The sequence below is a fragment of the Phalaenopsis equestris genome, unplaced genomic scaffold (genome assembly GCF_001263595.1).
Source record: "Phalaenopsis equestris unplaced genomic scaffold, ASM126359v1 Scaffold000002, whole genome shotgun sequence".
Classification (NCBI taxonomy): domain Eukaryota; kingdom Viridiplantae; phylum Streptophyta; class Magnoliopsida; order Asparagales; family Orchidaceae; genus Phalaenopsis; species Phalaenopsis equestris.
Window position 1 is genome coordinate 53,704,486 of NW_018164444.1, and position 21,792 is coordinate 53,726,277.

Sequence of the window (21,792 nt, forward strand, 5' to 3'; positions counted from 1 at the left end):
TTGCTGGCAGTCTTGTCACCGCTGCAAGAGGCGAGCATCGGTGGAAGGCCCCCGGCTCCAGCGGTCGGATTCCAGGCGAGGCTCCATACTCTATCGGTGTGGCCCTCCAGCTTCTGGATCTCTTTCAGAGCCAGATTCCCATCCACCATATCGATATCCGACATGGATAACCAAAGCGAAGATCGAAGGGGTTTGGGTGACTCGGGTCGGCTGAGAGCGTTTGCTCCGTCGAAGGTTTTGGCGGAAATGAGAGTTGAGGTAGCGGGACTTTTTGGGGCTTTAACATGAGGGGCATTTACATATATACCAACCAATTCTGATGTATTTACACATTTAATACTTATATTTGATTTCTACATCCAAATCTTTCATATGGCATCTAAAAATGTCCCTAGTTTACTTTAACGAAATGAAATACACGTTTTCATGCATAATTAGGTGGCATGTAGGTAAAAATTGAAGTATAGATATTATATATGTAAATACATAAGAATTGAGTAGTATGCATGTAAATAATCCTTTAACATAAGTGTTTTGGGGTGCATCAAGGATATAAAATGGACACCCAATATCTTCTGGTGCAATCAGACTCTCATCTAGTGATAAATCAAGTGAGGGGAATTTGAAGTTTTTAATGAGATGATGATCAAGTATCACTACAAAGCTAAAATGGGGGCCTGGAAGTTCGCCAACTTTATAATGAAGCACATCGCCATGTAAGACAGTCGTGTGGCCAGTCTTCTATTCAAATGCATTTCCTTATGACAGGGAACATCTCAAAGACTATTTCAGTCGACGATTGAAGAATCTGAAGCAACAGAAGTGGAGACTGAATGAGCAAAAAGTTTGATGTTTTCCTACATGCACTTCCTGGAGAATATAAATGATGTTAAAGAAACTACCAACCCTACATGGTTCAAATGCAAAGCAGCTCAATAGTTTTTTTATCGAGCGAAGCTTTTCCGAAAGTCGGTGATTTTGCTTTGCTTGAGGTGCGTTGGAGTAAATGAAACGGAAGACCTCCTACGGGAGTTACACTATGGAGAGTGCAAGAGTCAGCCTAGATGAAAGAGCTTGAGGCACATAATTCAACGATGAGGTTGCTTCTGACCAACACTCCTGAAAAATGCAAATGAATTCTCAAAGAGATGTGAGCAATGCCAGTAGTAGGCATCATTGCAGCACCAACTGGCCCACAGAATGTAGTCGATTGTCGGCCATTGTTCTATCATCGTTTGGGGGCTAAACATTCATAAGTTGTTCGCAATATCAAAGGGCCATCACAAATTTCTTCCAGTCATCGTGGACTACTTTTTGAAATGGATCGAAGCAAATGTGCTTGCCCGAATAAGTACGAAAGTCATTCCAAACTTCATCTGGACGGACCTCATCTGTTAATATGATTTTTCACTACTTATCAACAACGACAATGAGACATTGTTCGCAAATCAAGGAAATGAATCCCCATACTCGGTGTGAAGAATATTTGAAAAGGATTTTTTGTTAAAAAATATTTCTTATACCAATATTTAATAGAAGATAAAGGAATTTTGTTTATAGTTTGAAAAATTTTACACATAAGAAATATTAATGACAATTTGACTAACTATGTGCACAACCCTATATTTAAACAAAGCTTAAGGAACTGGAGGAGTTCATGCACTTCAACGACTCATCATAACTTAGGGAACCAGAACCCGAGCAGTAAAGTCGGCAGTGTCGTCAAGACATTCAATCAACAAAATGATCAAAAGGAATTGTTTATAATGTTGTTGCATCAATAACTTATATCCAAACTCAAGCTTGATATAGCTCTGGAGGTGGTTCACTACCCCGTAATGACAAGCTCCGTGAATGGTACCGACTAAATTACCCCTGAATTGTGCATCGATCTTTACCACCACGAAAGCAACAACAAGATCCACATAATAAGTTTAGCACGGGCATTGCTCTCATATGATGTGGAGATCTGATTAAGTGATCGAGACTCAAGAGGTATAATACGGGAGTTGGTCGCAATAAAAAAAAACCGACAACCGTGCAAGTTGTCTGGTCGGTAGTAAATACTTAAAGTGATTGACAATGACGTAAGATATTTGATTGGCATTCAACACTTAAAGACCGACTCTTAATGCCCAAGAATAAAAAATAAACATACGTCTCTAAATTCAAACAAGGTGAACCTCTGAAGATTGCTCTCTACCCAATAGCGATAAGCTCCATAAAGGGTACCCAGTGAACCACCCCACAAGTCTCGGCTTTTATACCATTTTAGGCGAAGATCCGACTGAGCAAACAAGATAGGGGTAGCATAAGACTCGAATCCATTGGCTAACATATCAAAACCAACTGTCATAGACGTCACAAATAATAAATCAAGTAAACAAAATACATCAAATATAAGACAAAAATTGAAGGCAAAAATCGGCCAAAAAACCCATTCCATTTCATAAACAATTTAAAAATTCACAATTTGTTGTCAAGAAAAAAAAACTCTTTCTCAAAGTACAAGGGATATGGAGTCATGCGGTTTTATGTCCTCCATTGCTTTCATTCTCGCATTCCTCCTCAGTCGACGCATAAGTGCTTTCCCCTGCACTTTCCTTAGGATCAAAGAGAAGTGTGGAGAACTCTTTCAAATAAACCCATTTTGGGTCGACCGACCATTGTTTCACAAAGCATTTGATCGCCAAAGAGAAGTCAACCTAAAATTGAGTGTTCATCCTAATAATAGACTCCTCTGAGGTCTTCACATTGGTCATGGATGCTTTTAGCTATTGATTCTCTTTCTTAATAGTTGAGGCAATTTCTTCATATTTGATTGTCTCAAACTCCTTGTTGGCTGTGAAGAGCCTTAGATGCTTCTTGGTCCTCATGGCAAGTCTCATAACTTCCATTGTCCACTCTTTGGTGCCGCCTACTTTCACTCGACCCACTCGAGGACCTTGGATTGAAAGCAGGCAGACTCCTGATCTACCTTAAAATTACATATTTTTTGTGCATATTTCATGCTCAATTTTTAAGATATTATGCTTTAATGAAATATATTTTTATGTTTTTTTTTTCAAGTGCAAGAATAAGAGTTTAAGAGTACAAGAAGCAAAAATACACAAAAAAAGAACAAAATGGGCTAAACTAAATAAAAATATCAGATGAGCTGAACCGACGCCTATGCCCCAGGTGCAGAACTTGGCTGGGGCAAGTGCAGAACTTGGTTGGGGCTTAGGTGACCAAAGGAAAATATGTTGAGATTTTCATACATATTTTATACTGTTTTTAATGATATTTCACTTTAAAGAAAGGTATTTTTGATGTTTTGTTACAAGAATAATGAATTAGGGTCATTGAAGCAAAAAGAGGCAAAAATGAGTGAATTTGGAACGAAAATGATCAAAATGTGGAGATTTGAACTAGTCCGCCGATGACAAGTTTTTCTCGAGGCTATAGGACAAAATTATTCAGAAGTCCGCCGACGGCGCCCTTGAGGACGTCGATGGCGAGCTTGGAGGTTATGCCTATTCAAGCTTTGGATAAGGCCAAATTTTGAAGGGATGTTTAGACAATTTTTGGGAAAGCTCGTCCACAACTTTAATAGACTATTTTGGCCAAAAATTATGAGGGGGAAAGGAATCTAGAGAGAAAATGAAGTGTTAGAGAGAGTTTCGAGAGGTTAAAAAGGTTCCAATATTGTGAGGAATTTTTCGAGAGATTGTAAGAGTGGAAAAAAGTGAGAGATTTCTTCCTCCTTGTTGCTTCGAAAAGGAATTCTGTGTGCTGTAAGTGATGATCCTTTCACTTCGATCTTAATTTACTTTCAATATGACCAATTGATTTGTTAAAATATGTTAAGTTTTACAACTAAAGTGAAGATTACATCCAAGATTCAGGGAGGTCAAAGCCCTTAGAAGTTGAGTGCAATTAAATAGAGAAATAATATTATCGGGCGTATAATTGGAGATTTTAGAGTGACAGACTAAAATCCCCAATTCGGTCTTATCGTTTGGGTGCTGAAGTGTAGATGTTAGCCCTCATGTGAAGGGAACGTGGGAGCTCCGAAGTGAGCGCCGGTATCCTCCCAATCCAGCCGCAGATTCAGTAAACAAGCGTATGATTAATCAATGTTCTTTATGCCTGGACCAAAGGGTAAAGAATAAGTATGCTCATATTTGACACAGTATAAATTGAATTAATTCACTTTATCCATTCACTATACTTTCTTGACAAGTAGAATGATGTTTTCTTATATATTGAATATCACATTTAAACCCTCATTAGTATCATTAGTTATTTAATAGTTATTAAAATTACATATTTATTTCAATTGTCTATTAGTGACAGATAAACAAATTGAACTAAGTTGTTGTGATTAAAGTATTATTTTTCTAAAATGTTAGTTCGCAGTTCTAAACCACTCCCTGAGGGATCGATATCTAGGACTCCATTAGAGTCCTATTTTACTTGAGCGATACGTATCTTTGCGTTGATAAGTGTGACTTTACGATTATTGAATATTTATTATGTCCATATTTTCTTATATTTTAAGCATATAAAAAGTCATCGGTCATTGGGCGCGATGATTGGCCCCCTAGGCACCACAGTTATTTTCTAAAATATTCATTGAATAAGACTAAAATTTGAAGAGATGTCTGAAGCAACCCTTTATCATTTTCAAAGCTCTATAAATATGGATTAATTCTAAAAAGCTAGTGGAGTCGAGTCTATAGAGTCTCATAGTGTGTGAGCGTGTTAAGTGTGTGAGAAGTTTTATTCGCGAGTCTTTGTTATTTATGTAGTTTGTGAGTCTTGCAAGTGTTGTTGGAGTCATAGAACTTCAAAGAAGTGCTCGGGGGAACACTCAATATAAGCATTCATATATATTTTTTTAAGTTTTGTACTTTTGATTTAAGTTTTATAAATTTGTTTTGTTTTGTTATCCTCATGCGTTTTGAGTTTTTTTTTTCTCTTTTTTCTTACGCTATGAAGTAATTAAGTAAGTGATTTTGATTTTGTTCATGACTTCTTTTATTTCTAAAAATTATAATGATATTTTTACCGGATTTTAATTTACTTAACAAATTTGTCACTTGTATTGTTAAAATTTGTCGAGGAAACTTATAGACCCTAGAGGGCTAAAATTTTTTAACTTGTAAGTATCACATTATACCTTAGAAAGAGCAGTGACGATCGTCCGAAGGGGAGTGCAAATATATATGGAGAGAAGATTTAATGTGCGCAAATTTATTATTTTTAAAGTAAAATGCTAGATTCTTTTATCAATTTGGTCCAGAGATTAGAACCAAGGGTTGCTGGTTTAGATTCTTTTATCAATTTGGTCTAGAGATTAGAACCAAGGGTTGCTGGTTGGTCCTATAGAGATGGCGTAGTGGTAATCTAGGAGTGAGAGACTATAACATACCCGACACTACTATACATGTTGACACCAACTTTAGATTAGTCAATGTTCTTTACAAAATTCATATGAAGTAAAGAATAGATATGCACATATTTGTCACAATACCACATTTAAGTTTCTAAATAATTTTGAAATCCTACACTAATTATGAATTATTAACAAGAAAAAAAATTCAATTTTGAAATCCTACACTAATTATGAATTATTAACAAGAAAATTTTTTTTTTTTATATATTGTCTTAATCATTTCATTTGTTTTTACCTGCATTTTGTAGAATTTAGTAAACTTAATTTTCATCATTAGATATTTACTGCAGCCTCAAGTAAGGTTCTCTTAAAGTTAAAATTATTGTATTTCATTTCATTGTTTTTTGTTTACATTTTCCTCGTTAAATTGATACTGAGGTTTTAAAAAAAAACTCTATATTACTTGAAATGATACACAAACTTGCATAGTGCCCATCGTGAGAAAACTATTTATTTAATTTTTATTGTATTGCATTTGTTCTCACTAACCGCTAAATATAATTTGGTTCAAGTTTTTGGCACATTAAAAAAAACATAAATATTTGTGTAACTGCGGGTCGAGTCACCTCCCACGGCATGATGTGGTGGCAATCGAATAATTGAGAGAGTTCAAAGAGGTCAAGACCCTTCAATACAGTTTCAAAGGCTCGGGACCATACAACCTCCACAAGATTTAAGGACATTCCACAAACATCAAAGACTCAAAATACATATCCTTTTTTGTATTCACCACAGCAAACCAGGAGACAAAACCATACCACGCATTGAGCTCCTCCTTCGAGGAAGGGATCCGTTAAAGTAGAAAACCCTTCCGCTTTGTCTGAGGAGGTCAATGAAGCATGATCTCATTGTCGGCAGCTGGAGCATCCCCAACTCTACGAGGGATTATTTTTTCCTGGTGCTCGGACTCCTAACAGGCCTAAGAACCGACTCACCCCTCACCGTCAAGTATACGAAGGAGGTGTTAGTCACGTCGGGAGTCACTTGCCCCTTCGTTCACTCAACCAAGGCCTCTTCGACCGCATTGCTCAACGCCAACATGCTAAGCTTATTCGCAAAATTATAGCACTAAGTGCTATAAGTCCTGAAACCTGAGAAGAAAGGTTTAATTTATATGCAACAAGAGTTAATTCGTCAGTAGAAACGTCTTGAACCACATAGACGATGCCGTATCTTGAAATTTTGTTTTCGCACCTTCAGTGTATTCCCAATACAAGCAATTTCACACTCAGGAACAATCTGGATTTTGTTCGACGGGCAACAACAACAATAACTTTGGGATGTGATGCTTTCACCCGTGGTTGCTTCTCGGCGGCCCTGACAGTAGTTGTCATTCCTGTTCAATCTCTCGGGAACAAAGGATTCCTAAAGCTCATCGTCAACTCTTAAATCTAGACCTCAACCAAAAGTGAGGTCAACACTCATAATCAAGATATTAATGAGCTGACAATTAACTTCTATAACCGTAGTATCAAACTGAGCACCTCATAATCAAGATATTAATGAGCTGACAATTGTCGCCCCTCACTCATTTATGGCGAGAATGTAAGTTCTTCAACCACCGCAGCGTGAGTCGACAAAAAAATGTGATTTCTAATCCTTAAAATATTCTCCAATCCCAAAAAAACAAAGTTGAGAACCATCCAAAAAAACAATTCCCATCTAAAAAGATTTTGTATGAGAAGAAATAGATAAAGAGATCAATTGATCCGGGGATTGCCAGCTGACGACAGGAGTCCACAAAATTCATCATGACAATGATATAATTGGGCATCATTTAAGCAATGATCACTCCATAATGGATGTGGGTCACCTGAAGTTCTTAACAAAACAACAGTCAAAGGTCACATTCGAATGATCTCCACAAAATATGAGATTGTTATCATAGTAATATGTTCACTCGGTCATCACTTGTCACCATTGGTAGTTTTGCCGACGAATTAAAGACGCAAGAGCCATCAATATGCACCACATAACTTGCCGATATTGTGGGCGCCTTAGTGGTGTGAATAGAGCCGAAATGTTGAGCGTGAGATCTCAAAAACCCCGATCCCTATTTATAAGGATATGAACTGTCATGGAGGCTCAGATGTCATTTAACACTTTTGAAACCACAGAATCACATTGGACACATAATTGAGATTAAATATAAATTTTATTTATTCATGAAAATAATTACAATTACATCTCAACGTATATTTTGAGAGAAAAAAAAGCTTAATAGTGTTATCACCCTAAGCTTTAGTTGTTATACCCTCATTGAATCATCATTTTATACAACACTTCTCTTCTTAACCCAAACATATATGCTCTTCTTATGCTAGTTGAATACGAGAGGCGGAGGACGCCTCCCGACTCTTCTTATGCTAGTTGAATACGAGAGGCGGAGGAGGCGGAGGACGCCTCCCGAACGATTGAGTGCTCAACACAATAAGTAACCATTTTCTCGTGGAGAGCAGCCATCTTAGCGTGGAGAACAATTGTCGGGCATGAAGGGTGGCTACCTCTCCCTCAAACCTATCCATCTTCTTAACTCAAGCGAGCGTACCTCGCTCATCTTCATTGTGCATGAATCCAGTCGCCCCGCAAAGGAGTCTTCCAACTCGTGTGACCAATTCCCTAGTGATCCAATGGATATCTGACGCCCGTCAATCACCTCCCCTGAGAGTTTGCTTGGGTCGGATGGATGTTTAGTACCTCCAGCAGTCCGGGCTACCATGAAAGCCGAATATTATCAATCAGCCCTTGATCTGCACCTGACGGATTGACTGTTACTTTTACACCAACTTCCATCGAGAGCATATCAATGGTCATGATTTAACGTTCGGATGAATTCCACCATATGTAAAAAATTGTTAATTAATGTAATTAATAAGTAATTAAAATATTAATTGATAAATATTAAACTACTTAATAATTAGTTAGCTTAATAAATACTAATTTATTATTTAGATACTTAGAAATAAAAATGTCAATCCAATTTAATTAAATTTAATAATTAATTTGTATCATAATAATCAAATAACTGAAATTTTATTATACTTTTGTATTCTATGAATCGTAAATTTTTAATAGATTTCTAAACTCGGCAAAAATTATGAAATAATTTTACATAATTTAACTAAATTTGTTACATTTATTGCCAAACAATTTATATGATTTATCATTTTCAATTATCATAAAATGTGTATTTACAAAATTTAGTATCTCCTAATAAACTTATAAACAAACTCTGAATCCTCTTAACTTGTGCTACCGGAACCCCGGCGCACCAACTATAAAAGGTGGCCGGCTTACGATTTAGGGTTTCCTGTCCTTCTCGCCCTTAGCCCCGCCGCCACTTACCATTCTCTCCGACGAGTAATCTCCGTTCACCTTACATATTTTGTTTGCAGCTATTTTGCCTAATTTTCTTCTGCACGGATTACCGTGCTTGTATACGCCATTGCTTTGAAATTATTAAGTTTCGATTTCTGTTTCTGCTATGCTAACGCTTGATTCGTTTTGTTTCAATTGCAGAAAGTTTAGCAGCTAAGTCAGGCTTGGAACTATGAGGTTTTGTTTTTTTCTTGTTATTTCTTCTAATTTTATTTTATTTTCGCCGCCGTATATGCAGTAACAGTCTGAGACTGAGATTTAATTATTTTGGTTAATCGTTTATGTGAGATGTCTTAGTTTTCTGGCGGAATGCATAGATTTTTTCTTAAATCTGTGTCCTCACTGCATTCCGCTCAAGGGACTGTTTGGGCTAAAAGCAGATTTTGGTAAATTCATTAAATCTGGATTTAGTAAATCCTGGATGGGCTAAATCTATTTGGTGTGAAGATTGTTAGATCAGATCAAATACCGGCAAATTTTTTTTCTACAGGATTTATGATTTAGATAGAAGTTAGAAGCATTCCCCCTATCTAAATTATTGGAATAATCCGGTTGGGAGCTCAGATCCCCTTCCCATTTTGCTGCTCTTCAGTGAAGAAACATTTATTCTCCCATTTGATACCTGTGATTTCACCTAACAATATGACTTAGGGAAATTTACATGCCTAGCATACAATTCATGCGTATTTACATATTTCACTCCTAAACTTTCATTTATGCACACACAGCACATTGGTGCTTTAAAACTATACAGGAAAATGTGTTTTTGACTTTTAAAAAGTTGTTATAATGCTGTGTGTGTAAAATAAATATTTAGTTATGAAATATGCAAATACATAAGAAATTGTGCTATGTATCTAAACACCCCTAAGATTTAATGACCTCAAATCTGTTAGTATTTTGCTACTAAACAACTTATTGGTTTTAGGATTTAAGTTTGGATTAAATGAGATTTGGCAAATAGTTTTTTTGTGTTCAGGGAACCCCACCGATGATTTCATTTCGTCTATTTTTTTAAGATAAACTGTGAATTTAGTATTAAAACATGCACATTTCTCAAAATTTAAATGAGTTAGAGAGAGTAAGCATTGGAAAACCATCAAGTTTAAGGATCTTAGAACTCATCATCCGCTTCCCATTTGTTGACTTCATCCTTAACTGCCTCCTTAAGCTGTCATATTTTTTGTGTTAAATTTGCAAAGATTGTTTGCCAATTTACTCACTCAATCACCCACCCAATCATTGACTTCATTCGCGATTGTTTCATTGGATATTTAAAAGGAGTGATTTTGAGAAGCTAATGTTTGTCAACATGCATTGCATATGAGTTATTGTTTTGCACTCAATTTGTGGAAAAAAATATTTTATCCAGATGTCCACACGTCTGGAAGGCCAACCACCGGCTGTCATGTCGCCCGTCGATGAGGTGTATGGCGACGCGGCGTTCGGTGGTTGGCCGTCCAGATGTGTAGTGTTCGGGCAAAATATTTTCTCTAATTCGTGGAGGTTGTTCATGAAAATTGCTAATTTTATACTCGTATTTGTCCCGCTTCTTTTAAGTTGATTCAATATAGAAAATGTCATCTAATTACTTCGACTAAGAAACAATTAACATCTCACTGTCATAATAGGATGGCCGATTTTAGATTTAATTATATTCTAATCTTATATTAACTTAAATAATTTTAAATATAAATCATGAAAATAACAGCCACTTAGTTTACTTGAATTTAACTCGATCTACTAGCTACCATACAAAGCAATTTTCATAATTAAAATCCTCAGGATTTAGTAAATTTTATTTGAGCTAAAATTACGAATTTAGTAAAAACAAAATTACAGGATTTATTAAAGCCTACTTGTAAATCTTTAGGCTTGTGGCCAAATGGCTTATAAAAGATCCTTATTTTAATAATGAAGAAGACGATTTATCATAATTTTTAGCTGATGTGAATCATCCAAGGAGCTGCATTTAACTTGCATGCTTAATGTCTGCAGTAAGTTACAGAGTGATGTTTTGAGGGAAGCAATATCCCAACTTGTCAGCGACTCTCGTGAAAAAAAGCGCAACTTTACGGAAACTATTGAACTGCAAATTGGACTGAAAAATTACGATCCTCAAAAGGATAAGCGCTTCAGTGGCTCCGTTAAGCTGCCCCATATTCCTCGTCCCAAGATGAAGGTCTGCATGCTTGGGGATGCCCAACATGTTGAAGAGGTAAATAATCACTCCCATTTCTATTGCATGCCTTTTATATGTTTTTTGCATAAAAGTTGTGGCTTTAATATGGTAAGCATAAATTTTTCTTTAGGAACATTTACATTGATACCACTCAATTCTCAAGCCTTTTATATGTTATTTGATAAAAAATGTGGCTTTAGTGGTTAATATGGTAAGCATAAATTTTTCTTTAGGAACATTTACATTGATGCCACTCAATTCTTATCTATTTGCCTATCTAACACCTGAACTTATTTTTATGCCACCATACCTATGCATGTAAAGGGGTATTTCACTTTTTAGAAGTTAAAATAATGCTGAAGTTTTGGGTGGTATAAATGTGAAAATCTAAGTTGAGGCATTAGATATATAAACACATAAGAATTGGGTGGTATGTATGTAAATTTCCCTTTTCTTTATTGGGTGAGAGGATTTACATGCATACCACTCAATTCTTTATTATTTACATATCTAACATCTAAACTTTAGTTTTTACATATATGCTACCTTACCTATGCATTTAGGGTATATTTCAAATTTTAGAAGTTAACATAGCGGGAGTTTTTTATTTTTTAATTTTTTTATGGGATATGAAAGATTTGGGTGGTACAAAAGTAAAAAAAAAATCAAAATTTAGGTTTTAAATATATAAATACATAAGAATTAGTTGGTATGTATGTAAATGTCCTTTTTCTTTATTGGGTGAGAAGATTGACATGCATACCATTCAATTCTTATCTTTCTACATATCTTACACCTAAACTTTAATCTTTACATATATTCCACCTTCATGTAAAGGTGTATTTCATTTTCAAAGTTAAAATAATGTTATTTTTTATGGGATTTGAATGATCTGGGTGTTATAAATGCAAGAAATGAAAGTTTAGGTGCTAGATATGTAAATACATAAGAATTGGGCGTTGTGTATGTAAATGCCTCTCTTCTCCATTATTCTTGCTGTTCAAAAATTTACATTGAAATGTCGTGTGATCTCATTAGCTAATTCCTTTATATACAGGCTGAGAAGATAGGTTTGGAGTGGATGGATGTTGAAGGGCTGAAGAAAATGAATAAGAACAAAAAGCTTGTCAAAAAGCTTGCTAAAAAATATCATGCTTTCCTAGCGTCGGAAGCCATCATCAAACAGATACCCCGCCTTCTTGGCCCCGGCCTCAACAAAGCAGGCAAGAATATATTCGTTTCAAGTTTAAGGGAAATTTACATGCATACCTCCCAATTTTAATTTATCTACATATCTAACACCTACTTTTAATTTTTTCTATTTTTACCATCCAAATATATCATATCACATAAGAAAATATCACTATTTTAACTTTCAAAAGTGAAATACATCTTTTCAAGCATAAATTTGATGGCATGCATATAAAAATTGAAGTATTGGTGTTAAATATGTGAATACATGAGTGGTATGTATGTAAGTCTTCCCAAGTTTAAATACTTTATGTTCGATTGCCTTGAAAATTAAGGATAAACAGTATGTTTGGTGCATGAATTTTGATAAATTTGGTGCATGAAGTCCTAAGTTTTATCTGGTTAATTTGGATAGATTTTCTCAAGGAATACCTAATAAATAGCACTCAAGTCTTATGTATTTACCCAAACTTCAATTTTTACATAGATGCCCACATTACCTATGCATGAGAAGGAATATTCCACTTTTTTATAAGTTAAAATAGTGGTATTTTTGATGTGATATTAAAGATTTAGGTGATATAAATGCAGAAAACAATGTTGAGGTGTTAGATATGTAAATGCATATTAATTTGGTGGGGTATGTATGTAAATGCCCCTTGTTTTAATTTTAAATATTTGGGTGGATAATATTGAAATCTGAATTGCAATACAATGGTGATTATATTCCTAGGAGCTAAACAAAAAAAAAAAGTGAATTTCTTCTCTAATGATACATACAGTTCATAGAGTCATCTATATACACCGTTTTTCATTGCTCAAACTATCATGTTATCATGGTACCTGACATATTTATTCCTTCTTACTATTCATAAGCTTCTAATTCTATATATCTAGTTATATATCCATATTGAACATTAAGACACATCCTCCATCACTTTCATGACAAAAGTATGAAAATTTGAACATCAGTTTAGAAAATATTTTGGTTGGGTTAAATCGTAAAAAGCACGGTTGCCCAACTATTTGGATGAGGCTAATTTAGTCTCTGAGTTTTACAGTACTCTGATTTAATTTCCTGACTATTTAAAATTGATTTCAGTTGGTCTTGAGATCAATTTTGCCTGATTTATCATGGGTGTAAATTGGGATCATTTTTGTGTCATGATTTTTACATGAGGAAAAAGTATTACGTCCGGAGTCCGAACGAAAGCTGCGATTTACTGAGATCTTTTTTTTCTCCTCCGCTCCTTCCAATGGATCACAGCTGTTGTTTGGGCGAAGCTCGCATCCGGACTCCGGACATAATATTTTTTCCTACACGAGGAACCCACTGAGATCAATTTTCAACAGTAAGTGAACTAAATTAGAGCACTGCAAAATTTTGGGACAAAATTGCTAATATTTGAGTAGTAGTGGGACCATTCTAAGATGTTTTTTTTTCTGCATTTGCCATTGCTGGGTCCCAAGTCCCTAATGCGAAAAGTGGAGAGTTACGTTAGGCAGTCGACAGCTAGCCTAATTATTGTTTTTTAGAAAAATCATGACATTATTAGCTCTTAAACATGTTGACTTTTCATCTGCGACACAGGAAAGTTTCCGACACTCGTGACACATCAGGAAACCCTCGAATCAAAAGTCAATGAGACCAAAGCAATGGTTAAGTTTCAGCTAAAGAAAGTTCTCTGTATGGGCGTTGCTGTTGGAAATTGTGCGATGGAAGAGAAGCAGATCTTTCAGAATGTTCAGCTCAGTGTGAATTTCTTGGTCTCTCTTCTGAAGAAAAATTGGCAAAACGTAAGTTCACCAACTTATATGGCATCCGAGTCAATTGTCTTTACGAAAATTTACATATATACGACTCAATTTTGATGTATTTGCAAATGCTCAAAATATCTAACCGGTAAACTTCAATTTTTACATACATGCCATCTTACCTATGCATGAAAAGGTCTACTTCACTTTTAAGTGCTAGATATGTAAATAAATAAGAATTGAATGTTATGTATGCAAATGCTCATTACCTCTAATATTCTATTGCACTTTATTTTTTATGTCATCTACGCAGGCTAAATACATTTTGATTACACTTTTTAAAATTAAGCTATATAGATGATGATAACACTTTTTAATTGGTGCAATTGCATGCATAACATCTAAAATTTCTAAGATTTACATACATACCACTCAATTCTTATGTGTTTACATATATCAGACTTTAATTTTTATATATATGCCACATTACCTATGCATGATAGGTGTATTTTCCTTTTAAAAGTTAAGATAGCGATATGAAACAATTGGGTGGTATACATGTAAGAAGCAAAATTTAGGTGTGAGATATGTAAATACGTATGAGTTGGATGGCATGTATGTAAATACCCCCTCAAAATTTTCCTATTATCTAACGCTCAACTTCGTTAATTTATAATAATAACACAAATATATCAAAACAGCACAAGGCCCAAACAATCATTTTTATTTTCCTTAAATTATCAGTCATTTGATCATAGTCTGCCCAAATACATGTGTGATAGTTTATTTTATAAAACTCAGTCCTAGTTTTATAACTAAGTTCTCAATGTTATTTTATTCTATCTATTTTTATTACTTTCATTAAAAAAAAGGGACATTTACATACATACCTCTCAATTCTTATGTATTTACATATAACACCTAGAACTTCAATTTTTACAAACATTACCACCTTTATCTATGCATGAAAAGATGCGGCTTTTTAAAATTTAAATTGGTGGTATTTTTCATATGATATGAAAGTTTTGGGTGCTATAAATGTAAAAAGAAAAAATTAACCATCAGATGTGTAAATACAGAGGATTTGGGTGGTATTTATGTAATTGCCCCTTAAAAAATGAACAAGATATAGGTCGTAAAACACAATGGCTTTTTATGAGATTTAGGGTCTGTTTGGGGCAACTTGTGCGTTTCAGGATAAGCTGCTTATCCTGAAACGCGGCCCGCGGCCCGTGGGCCGGCCGCAGGGGTTGACCCATGACCTGCGTTTAGTGTAAAAACACAAACGCAGTTTTGGATAAACTGATGAAACGCGCGAACCAAACAGTACGGCGGTGTTTCAAAACGCCGCCCGCACTTATAAGCTGCCCCAAACGGACCTTAGATGTCCGAACTCTTAAAAGGGGATCTTATTGTTATTGGGGGTTGTGGCAGATTCTTGCTTGATATTCAAAATTTTGGTATTTATAAAAGTATAAAACTAAAAGCCAACTACCTCAATTTATAATAAAAAGATTTACACGCATACCACTCATTTCTTATGCGTTTACATATCTAACACCTAAACTTCAATTTTTTACTTATATGCATATTCCATTTTTTTTAAAAGTTAAAATAGTGATGTTCTTAATGCGATATGAAACTTTTTAGTGTTGTAAATGTAAAAAATCAAAATTTATATGCTAAATATGTAAATACATAAGAATTGGGTGGTATGTATGCAATCGCCTCTTTGTAATAATATCACTAGAAACCCAAACTCTAAGTTACACTTACATTAGATTATGAATAGGTTTATCATAATTTGCATCAATATGCATGTTTGGTCGTTTATTTTGAAAATATGGGTCCTCGTCCTATAAATAAGTTTTTTGGGAAGATTTACATGCATACCACTCAATTCCGATGTTTTACATATCTCACACATAAACCTCCATTTTTTACATGCATACCGTACCGCCTTAACTAGGCATTGAAGGTGTATTTCACTTTTTAAAATTAGAAATAGTGTTGTTTTTATGTGCATGACAGATTTAAGTGGTATAAATGCAAAAAGCAGTGGTGTTAGATACGTAAATACATAGAAAATTTGTGGCATGTATGTAAATACCCTTTTTTTTAACCACGATAGGTCGGTTTTTGGAATCCATGGTCCATCCTATTAACTGTCTAATTAGTAAGAACTTCTCCATTTTTCTCTGTTTGTGCATTGTGCCAACTGCAGGCAACAATTCGTATTTAGCCTCTAAGAATTGGAGTACCACACTCTATATTCGGGAGGAATCGAACCCCAAACTATAGGGGACTTACAAAGCACATGCTCAACTGAACTGAGTATGCGGCGCATATACATACTTATATATGTATATATATATAGATTTATGTCCGTACCACTTAATTCCAGTGTATTTGCACATCTAACACCCAAACTCGCTACCTTGCCTATGCATGAAAACATTTATTTCACCTTTTAAAAGATAAAATATTGGTATTTTTTATTTGATGTGACAGATTTGGGTGGTAGAAATGTAAGAAGCAAACTTTAGGTTTTGAATATGTAAATACATAGAAATTGATTGATGGTATGACGATGAAGGGAGGTCAAGTGTTGAAATTGCAAACACAGTGGAGGCATTACCAACTCATCATCCATTTCCAACTGTTGCAATTTAGATTATAACGTTAAGATAATAAAATTTGATTTTATCATAATGCCCCAATTGAAAATAAATTTTCGAAATTCAACCCATCTTTTCTTCAATCTTGTAGTGATTTGCCAATTTATAATCTGTCAGGTGTTCTGATATGTAGATGTTAATATTCTCCCCCTGCTCTTTTATGTAATTGCAACCTGCTTCATTTTGATCATGCAGGTGTGCCCCAATTGAAAATAAATTTTCGAAATTCAACCCTCCTTTTCTTCAATCTTGTTGTGATTTGCCAATTTATTCTGTCAGGCATTCTGATATGTAATTGCAAGCTTCTTCATTTTGATCATGCAGGTAAGGTGCTTGTATCTGAAGAGCACAATGGGCAAGCCTTACAGAGTGTTCTGAGCAGGTTATGAGGAGCTTTGCCTATGAGAAAATTATGGAGACAATTACATTTTTGTTTTATTAAAATATTTGCACATCTATCCCTTTTTTTGTGCCTGCTTTATGTTGTGAATGATTTTCTGTTGCATTAATGAGATTTTCTTTCTATTTACCAATCAACTCTTCGTAGTTGGGATTGAGAGTGCGTTGTGAATGATTTTCTGTTGCATTAATGAGATTTTTTTTCCCTTAAAAAAATTAATATTTACCAATCAACTCTTTGTAGTTGGGATTGAGAGTGCAAACGAGTCGACCTGAGCCATGCCAAGCTCGAGCTGGCTCATCTGTCAAATTGTGAGCTCAAGCTTAGTTCTTAGTGGAAGCAGCCGGCTCCTGAGCTTGAACTAAAAATTTAATTTTTTTGGGAGCTCACTAAAGAAGATGATGAGCTCGGCTCTTGCACTCACTAACGAGCCGAACTCGAACTAACTCGTCTGTTTTACACCCCTAGTCGATATTTACTTCTTATTAATCAGAATTAAAAGTCTAATATCTTATTTCATGCATTTGAATGCTTCAATTGAGTTGATATTTAATATGGAATATTTTGCATTAGTCATGCTGTTCATTCACAGTAAGAAGCTAATACAATCAATCTTTCTTCGCTCGCCCAATCTCATGTATATTAAAAAATAAAGTGTTATATAAATAAATATTAAAATATTAAAATTTAGATATTAGATGTGTAAATACATAAAACTTGTTAGATATGTCCGTAAATTTACCAGCTTTAAAATACAAAAAGAGGGATGTCACTCAAAAAGCATACAAACATATTTAGGTTTATAACATCTAAAACTATATATTTACACATATAACAATTAAATTTATCTTAATGCCCAAAATATGACGGGTCAAAGAGTATACACGAGTCGAGTTTGAGTCACTCTTGACTTGAGCTTGAGCTTGGTTTATTTTATAGAGTTCGAGCTTGAGCTTAAGTCTGTGAGTTCTAATTTGCTCGTGAGCCTGCTTATTTATCATAAAACATAGAAAATTATATTAATCTAAGCTAGTTTTATAATAATAGGATAAATATAATGAATAATTATGAAATTCATAATAAGAAATTGCTTAATATATGGTACAAAATATTATTTTGTAAATATTTTTAATACCTTGAATAAAATTTTTTGAAATTTAATAGATTTTAAGTATAATTTATATTAATATTTTTGAAAAAGAGTCTGCTCACGAGCTAACGAGTAGAGCCTGAGCTTGGCTTGTTAGTTCATCAAGCTCAATTGACAAACCACTTATCGAGAGCTCGAGTCCGCTTGACTCACTTACAACCCTAGCTGGGTTGTTATATTCTGGGTATTAAAATAAATTTATGTGTTGTACGTGAAAACATTAAAAAAAAATGTGTAAGATATGTAAATAATTTTGTTCAAAGTGTTTTTTATGTAACAATTATATAGAGAACACAACTCATCGTCAAACGGGACCGATGACTCGTCTTAAGAGCTAAATGATAACATACGAGATTTAAGTTAGTAAGATTAAATTAAGATTTAGTAAATCCTAAAGGGTTAAATTAAATCCTGTTAAATCATGTGAAACTGTCTAGCAATTTCATCATGTATTTTAAAATCTATTATAGTTGTTGGGACTTTAACAATAAATCATAATAATATTTTGTAAATTTTATAAATTCGAATTCTCGATACATTCCAAAATAAGCGAATATCTTCTAGCTTCATAAATTCAATTAAAATTTTATTTTAAATAATGATAATTAATAATTATATATTCACTAAATTAATTAATTGGTAACACAAACTTTATTTAATTAATTATTAAATACAAATTTAACATTTTTAAAATAATTAGTTATTAATTATATTAATTATTAATTACTTATAAATTTATTAGATGAATTAAAAATTAATATATTTTATTAATTATTAAATAAATGATAAATGTAAATTTATTTACATATAATTGATCTCTTACCCCCCAAAATACTCGTGCCCCCCTCGTGCCCCCCCCCCACCCAAGGAAAAAATTTGCGTGCGTAAGACGTACGTAGCATTGCGTACATAATTGAGGTTATATTCATGTTATATCAACATTATATTCGCATTATATCCCTTGTAACATCCATGTAACTTCCATGTAACTTACATGTAACCTACATATATGTGAAAACAGAAGCACAAAACTTATTTGTAAGTTCAGATAGGTTAAATGTAGGTTATATGAAGGTTACATCGGGATATCATACAGATATAAGTACGCAACGATGGGACCGTGGTTTACAGAGACTTGATACCCCAATTTTTCGAAAAATTATTCCATACGGACAACGCATGCAAATATGCATGTGCTGTCCGATCTAGACCTTCGATCACAACAAAAGTGTATTTTAGTGAGTCCTATATTTTATATATATATAAAACACAACAAAAGTGTATTTTAGTGAGTCCTATATTTTTTATATATATAAAAAAAAAACTCAAAAGTTATGATTGACGACCGAGATCGGATCCGTATAAAATAATTTCTCCATTTTTTCCCACTTCTGCTCCCCTCCTACCAGAACCATTGAGGAAGGTAATGAGGAAGGTAACTTCACTTTTTTTTTTTTTTCTATTTTAGAGCGAATCGTCCGTCCCAGATTCACTAAGGGTCTGTTTGGCGCAGTTGTTGATAGCAGATTATTTTGATAATCTGATAATCTGCAGATTATTTTGATAATCTGCAGATTATCAGAATAATTTGGCTTGCTGTTTGAGGCAACTTATTCAAATTAGCTTATTAGTAGTTAAATGACATTTCTGTGTCTGCCTGATAAAATTGTTTGGGGCAGCTTATTCAGATTAGCTAATTGGTCGTTATCCACAACAGTATAAAAAAAAAAAAAAAAAATGGTAAACAAGAGATTTATGTGGTTCGACCAATGACCTACATCCACAGAAGACAATCCACGAAAATTTTATTAAGCAAATCTGTAAGATTACGTAGCTACAAATAAGCTCTCAAATGTGTAAGCTTACTACAACATGCTCTCAAATAAATAAGCTCCATACTTATAACTAAAATTCAGTACAATAAGAATATAAGAGCTTCATACTTATAATTCAACACAATTACAATACACTGAGAATATAGGAGCTCCATACTGCAATCAAAATCGGAATAGCCTCTTTGACAACTAACTATTGCTACTATCACTGCACCAGTTGCTGAGACAAGATATACTCACTTAAAACTTTATATAAAAAAAGCCAATAACTCTCAACAAACAACTCATAATCATGTGCTTTGATCTATTAAGCTTGCAGCAAGCTTAAATGCAATAAGTGAAATACATGATCATAAGGCATTTACATATCTAACATGTATATCGACATGATCTTCTGTATCACCAAAAAAAATACCATCATTTTAACTTACAAAAAATGAAATACACCATTTTATGCATAGGGTAAGGTGGCATATATGAAAAAAATGAAGTTTAGGACTTACATATGTAAATATTTCAAAATTGAGTGGTATGAATGTAAATGCCTTCAAAAATAGATGAAGGTGAGTGCTACAGTGGTAAAAAGCAACTTTCAAATGGCCTATATGTAATTGTCCTTAAATAATTCAATTTGCAGTCTCTCACTATCAAGTAAAACATAATGGCTAACAAAAATGCATCATTCAAAAATAAGATGCCTCAAACCATCACCACAGGAAGCAAGATAAAAACACAAACTTATAGTGGAAGCCATTAACATGTGTTTTTTTGGTAGCTAACAATTACTATAGGAAAGAAAGATGGCCTTAACGGGAAACAAAATTCAACAGGTAGCAACAAATGTATGCCTCAATAGAAAGTACCAAAAACTTTCACTGTAATCTCTGCCTTATTAATAAAGTGAAGCTTTGAAAGCCTTGAACCCAATGCAAACTTCTACATCAAATACATAAAATCAGAAGCTACGGATCAAGCCACTTCGGCAAAAACATGAACCATGAACTGCAGCTAATGGAGAAAACATCCGTTACAACCAAAGGGTGGAGGAAACTCAATTTTCAAGTGTAAAATAAAGAAAAGAAATCGATATTTATAACTAACATTTTTCAATCCATGAAAATCTCCACTAATATTCCTATGTTTGCTGGCTTTATCAGAAAGAAAATGCAACACTACTTAATGTATTCCAAGAAACTCCAACAAAATCATCAACAAGAAAACATTAATTTTATCATCACTTGAAATATGCCAAAATTTGTGATAGAAAAAACATATCAGAAGACTAAAAAAAAAGCGCATATTCTAACCCGAGTAAATTGACCTCACCGGAGATCTCATCGAAGCTACAAGCGCGTCGATCTACGCGAGGGTGAAGATCGGGGAGGGAGACGGCGAGAGAGAGAACGATGAAGAGCTAGACGGGTCGATCTACGTGAGAAATAAGATCGGGGGAGGGAGACGACAGCGATGGAGAGCTGAGACGAGTCGATCGTGAAGATTGGAGAGGGAGACGGCGAGAGAGAGAGCGATGGCGAGCTGAATGACACAGAAAGAATACGCTACTTGCGGACGCAGGACGTGGCCCCTGGGGCGCGTCGAAACTCCTTTAACAATCCTCACGCGCGTATTTGAGCGATTACCCAACACGATACGAATGAAGTTTCCAAACACCTCGGAATCATTTTCAAAATACCACATGCGTACATATTTCACCGCAAACAGACCTTAAATTAGTAAATGGGGGATTCAAGGCCGAAATCCGTGAAATCCGGATTTATCGTAT

General features: G+C 34.4%; 2 protein-coding genes across 3 annotated transcripts in view; one reads left to right on the forward strand and one right to left on the reverse strand.

Annotated features, from left to right (window-relative positions):
- LOC110022977 (protein CIA1) overlaps positions 1-258 on the reverse strand; it is a gene marked incomplete in the record, with an annotated part of 49,955 nt that extends 49,697 nt beyond the window's left edge. For both annotated transcript variants that reach the window (XM_020722153.1, XM_020722161.1), the window contains 1 exon segment: positions 4-258. In XM_020722153.1, coding sequence (XP_020577812.1) covers positions 4-164 — 161 coding nt within the window.
- An 8,413-nt stretch (positions 259-8,671) lies between these two features.
- On the forward strand, positions 8,672-17,055 carry LOC110022990 (60S ribosomal protein L10a-like). The gene is made up of 6 exons (XM_020722174.1): positions 8,672-8,800; positions 8,960-8,995; positions 10,817-11,036; positions 12,058-12,223; positions 13,783-13,988; positions 16,949-17,055. Exons 2-6 carry the CDS (start codon positions 8,991-8,993, stop codon positions 17,000-17,002), a joined length of 651 nt encoding a protein of 216 aa, XP_020577833.1. The 5' UTR covers positions 8,672-8,800; positions 8,960-8,990; the 3' UTR covers positions 17,003-17,055.
- Positions 17,056-21,792: the final 4,737 nt, after the last annotated feature.

What these genes read in the sequence shown, in the direction of transcription:
- LOC110022990 (XM_020722174.1), top strand. An exon ending in ATGCCCAACATGTTGAAGAG is followed by an intron (nt 11,037 to 12,057) that starts GTAAATAATCAC and finishes CTTTATATACAG; the next exon opens with GCTGAGAAGATAGGTTTGGA. An exon ending in TGAAGAAAAATTGGCAAAAC is followed by an intron (nt 13,989 to 16,948) that starts GTAAGTTCACCA and finishes TTGATCATGCAG; the next exon opens with GTAAGGTGCTTGTATCTGAA.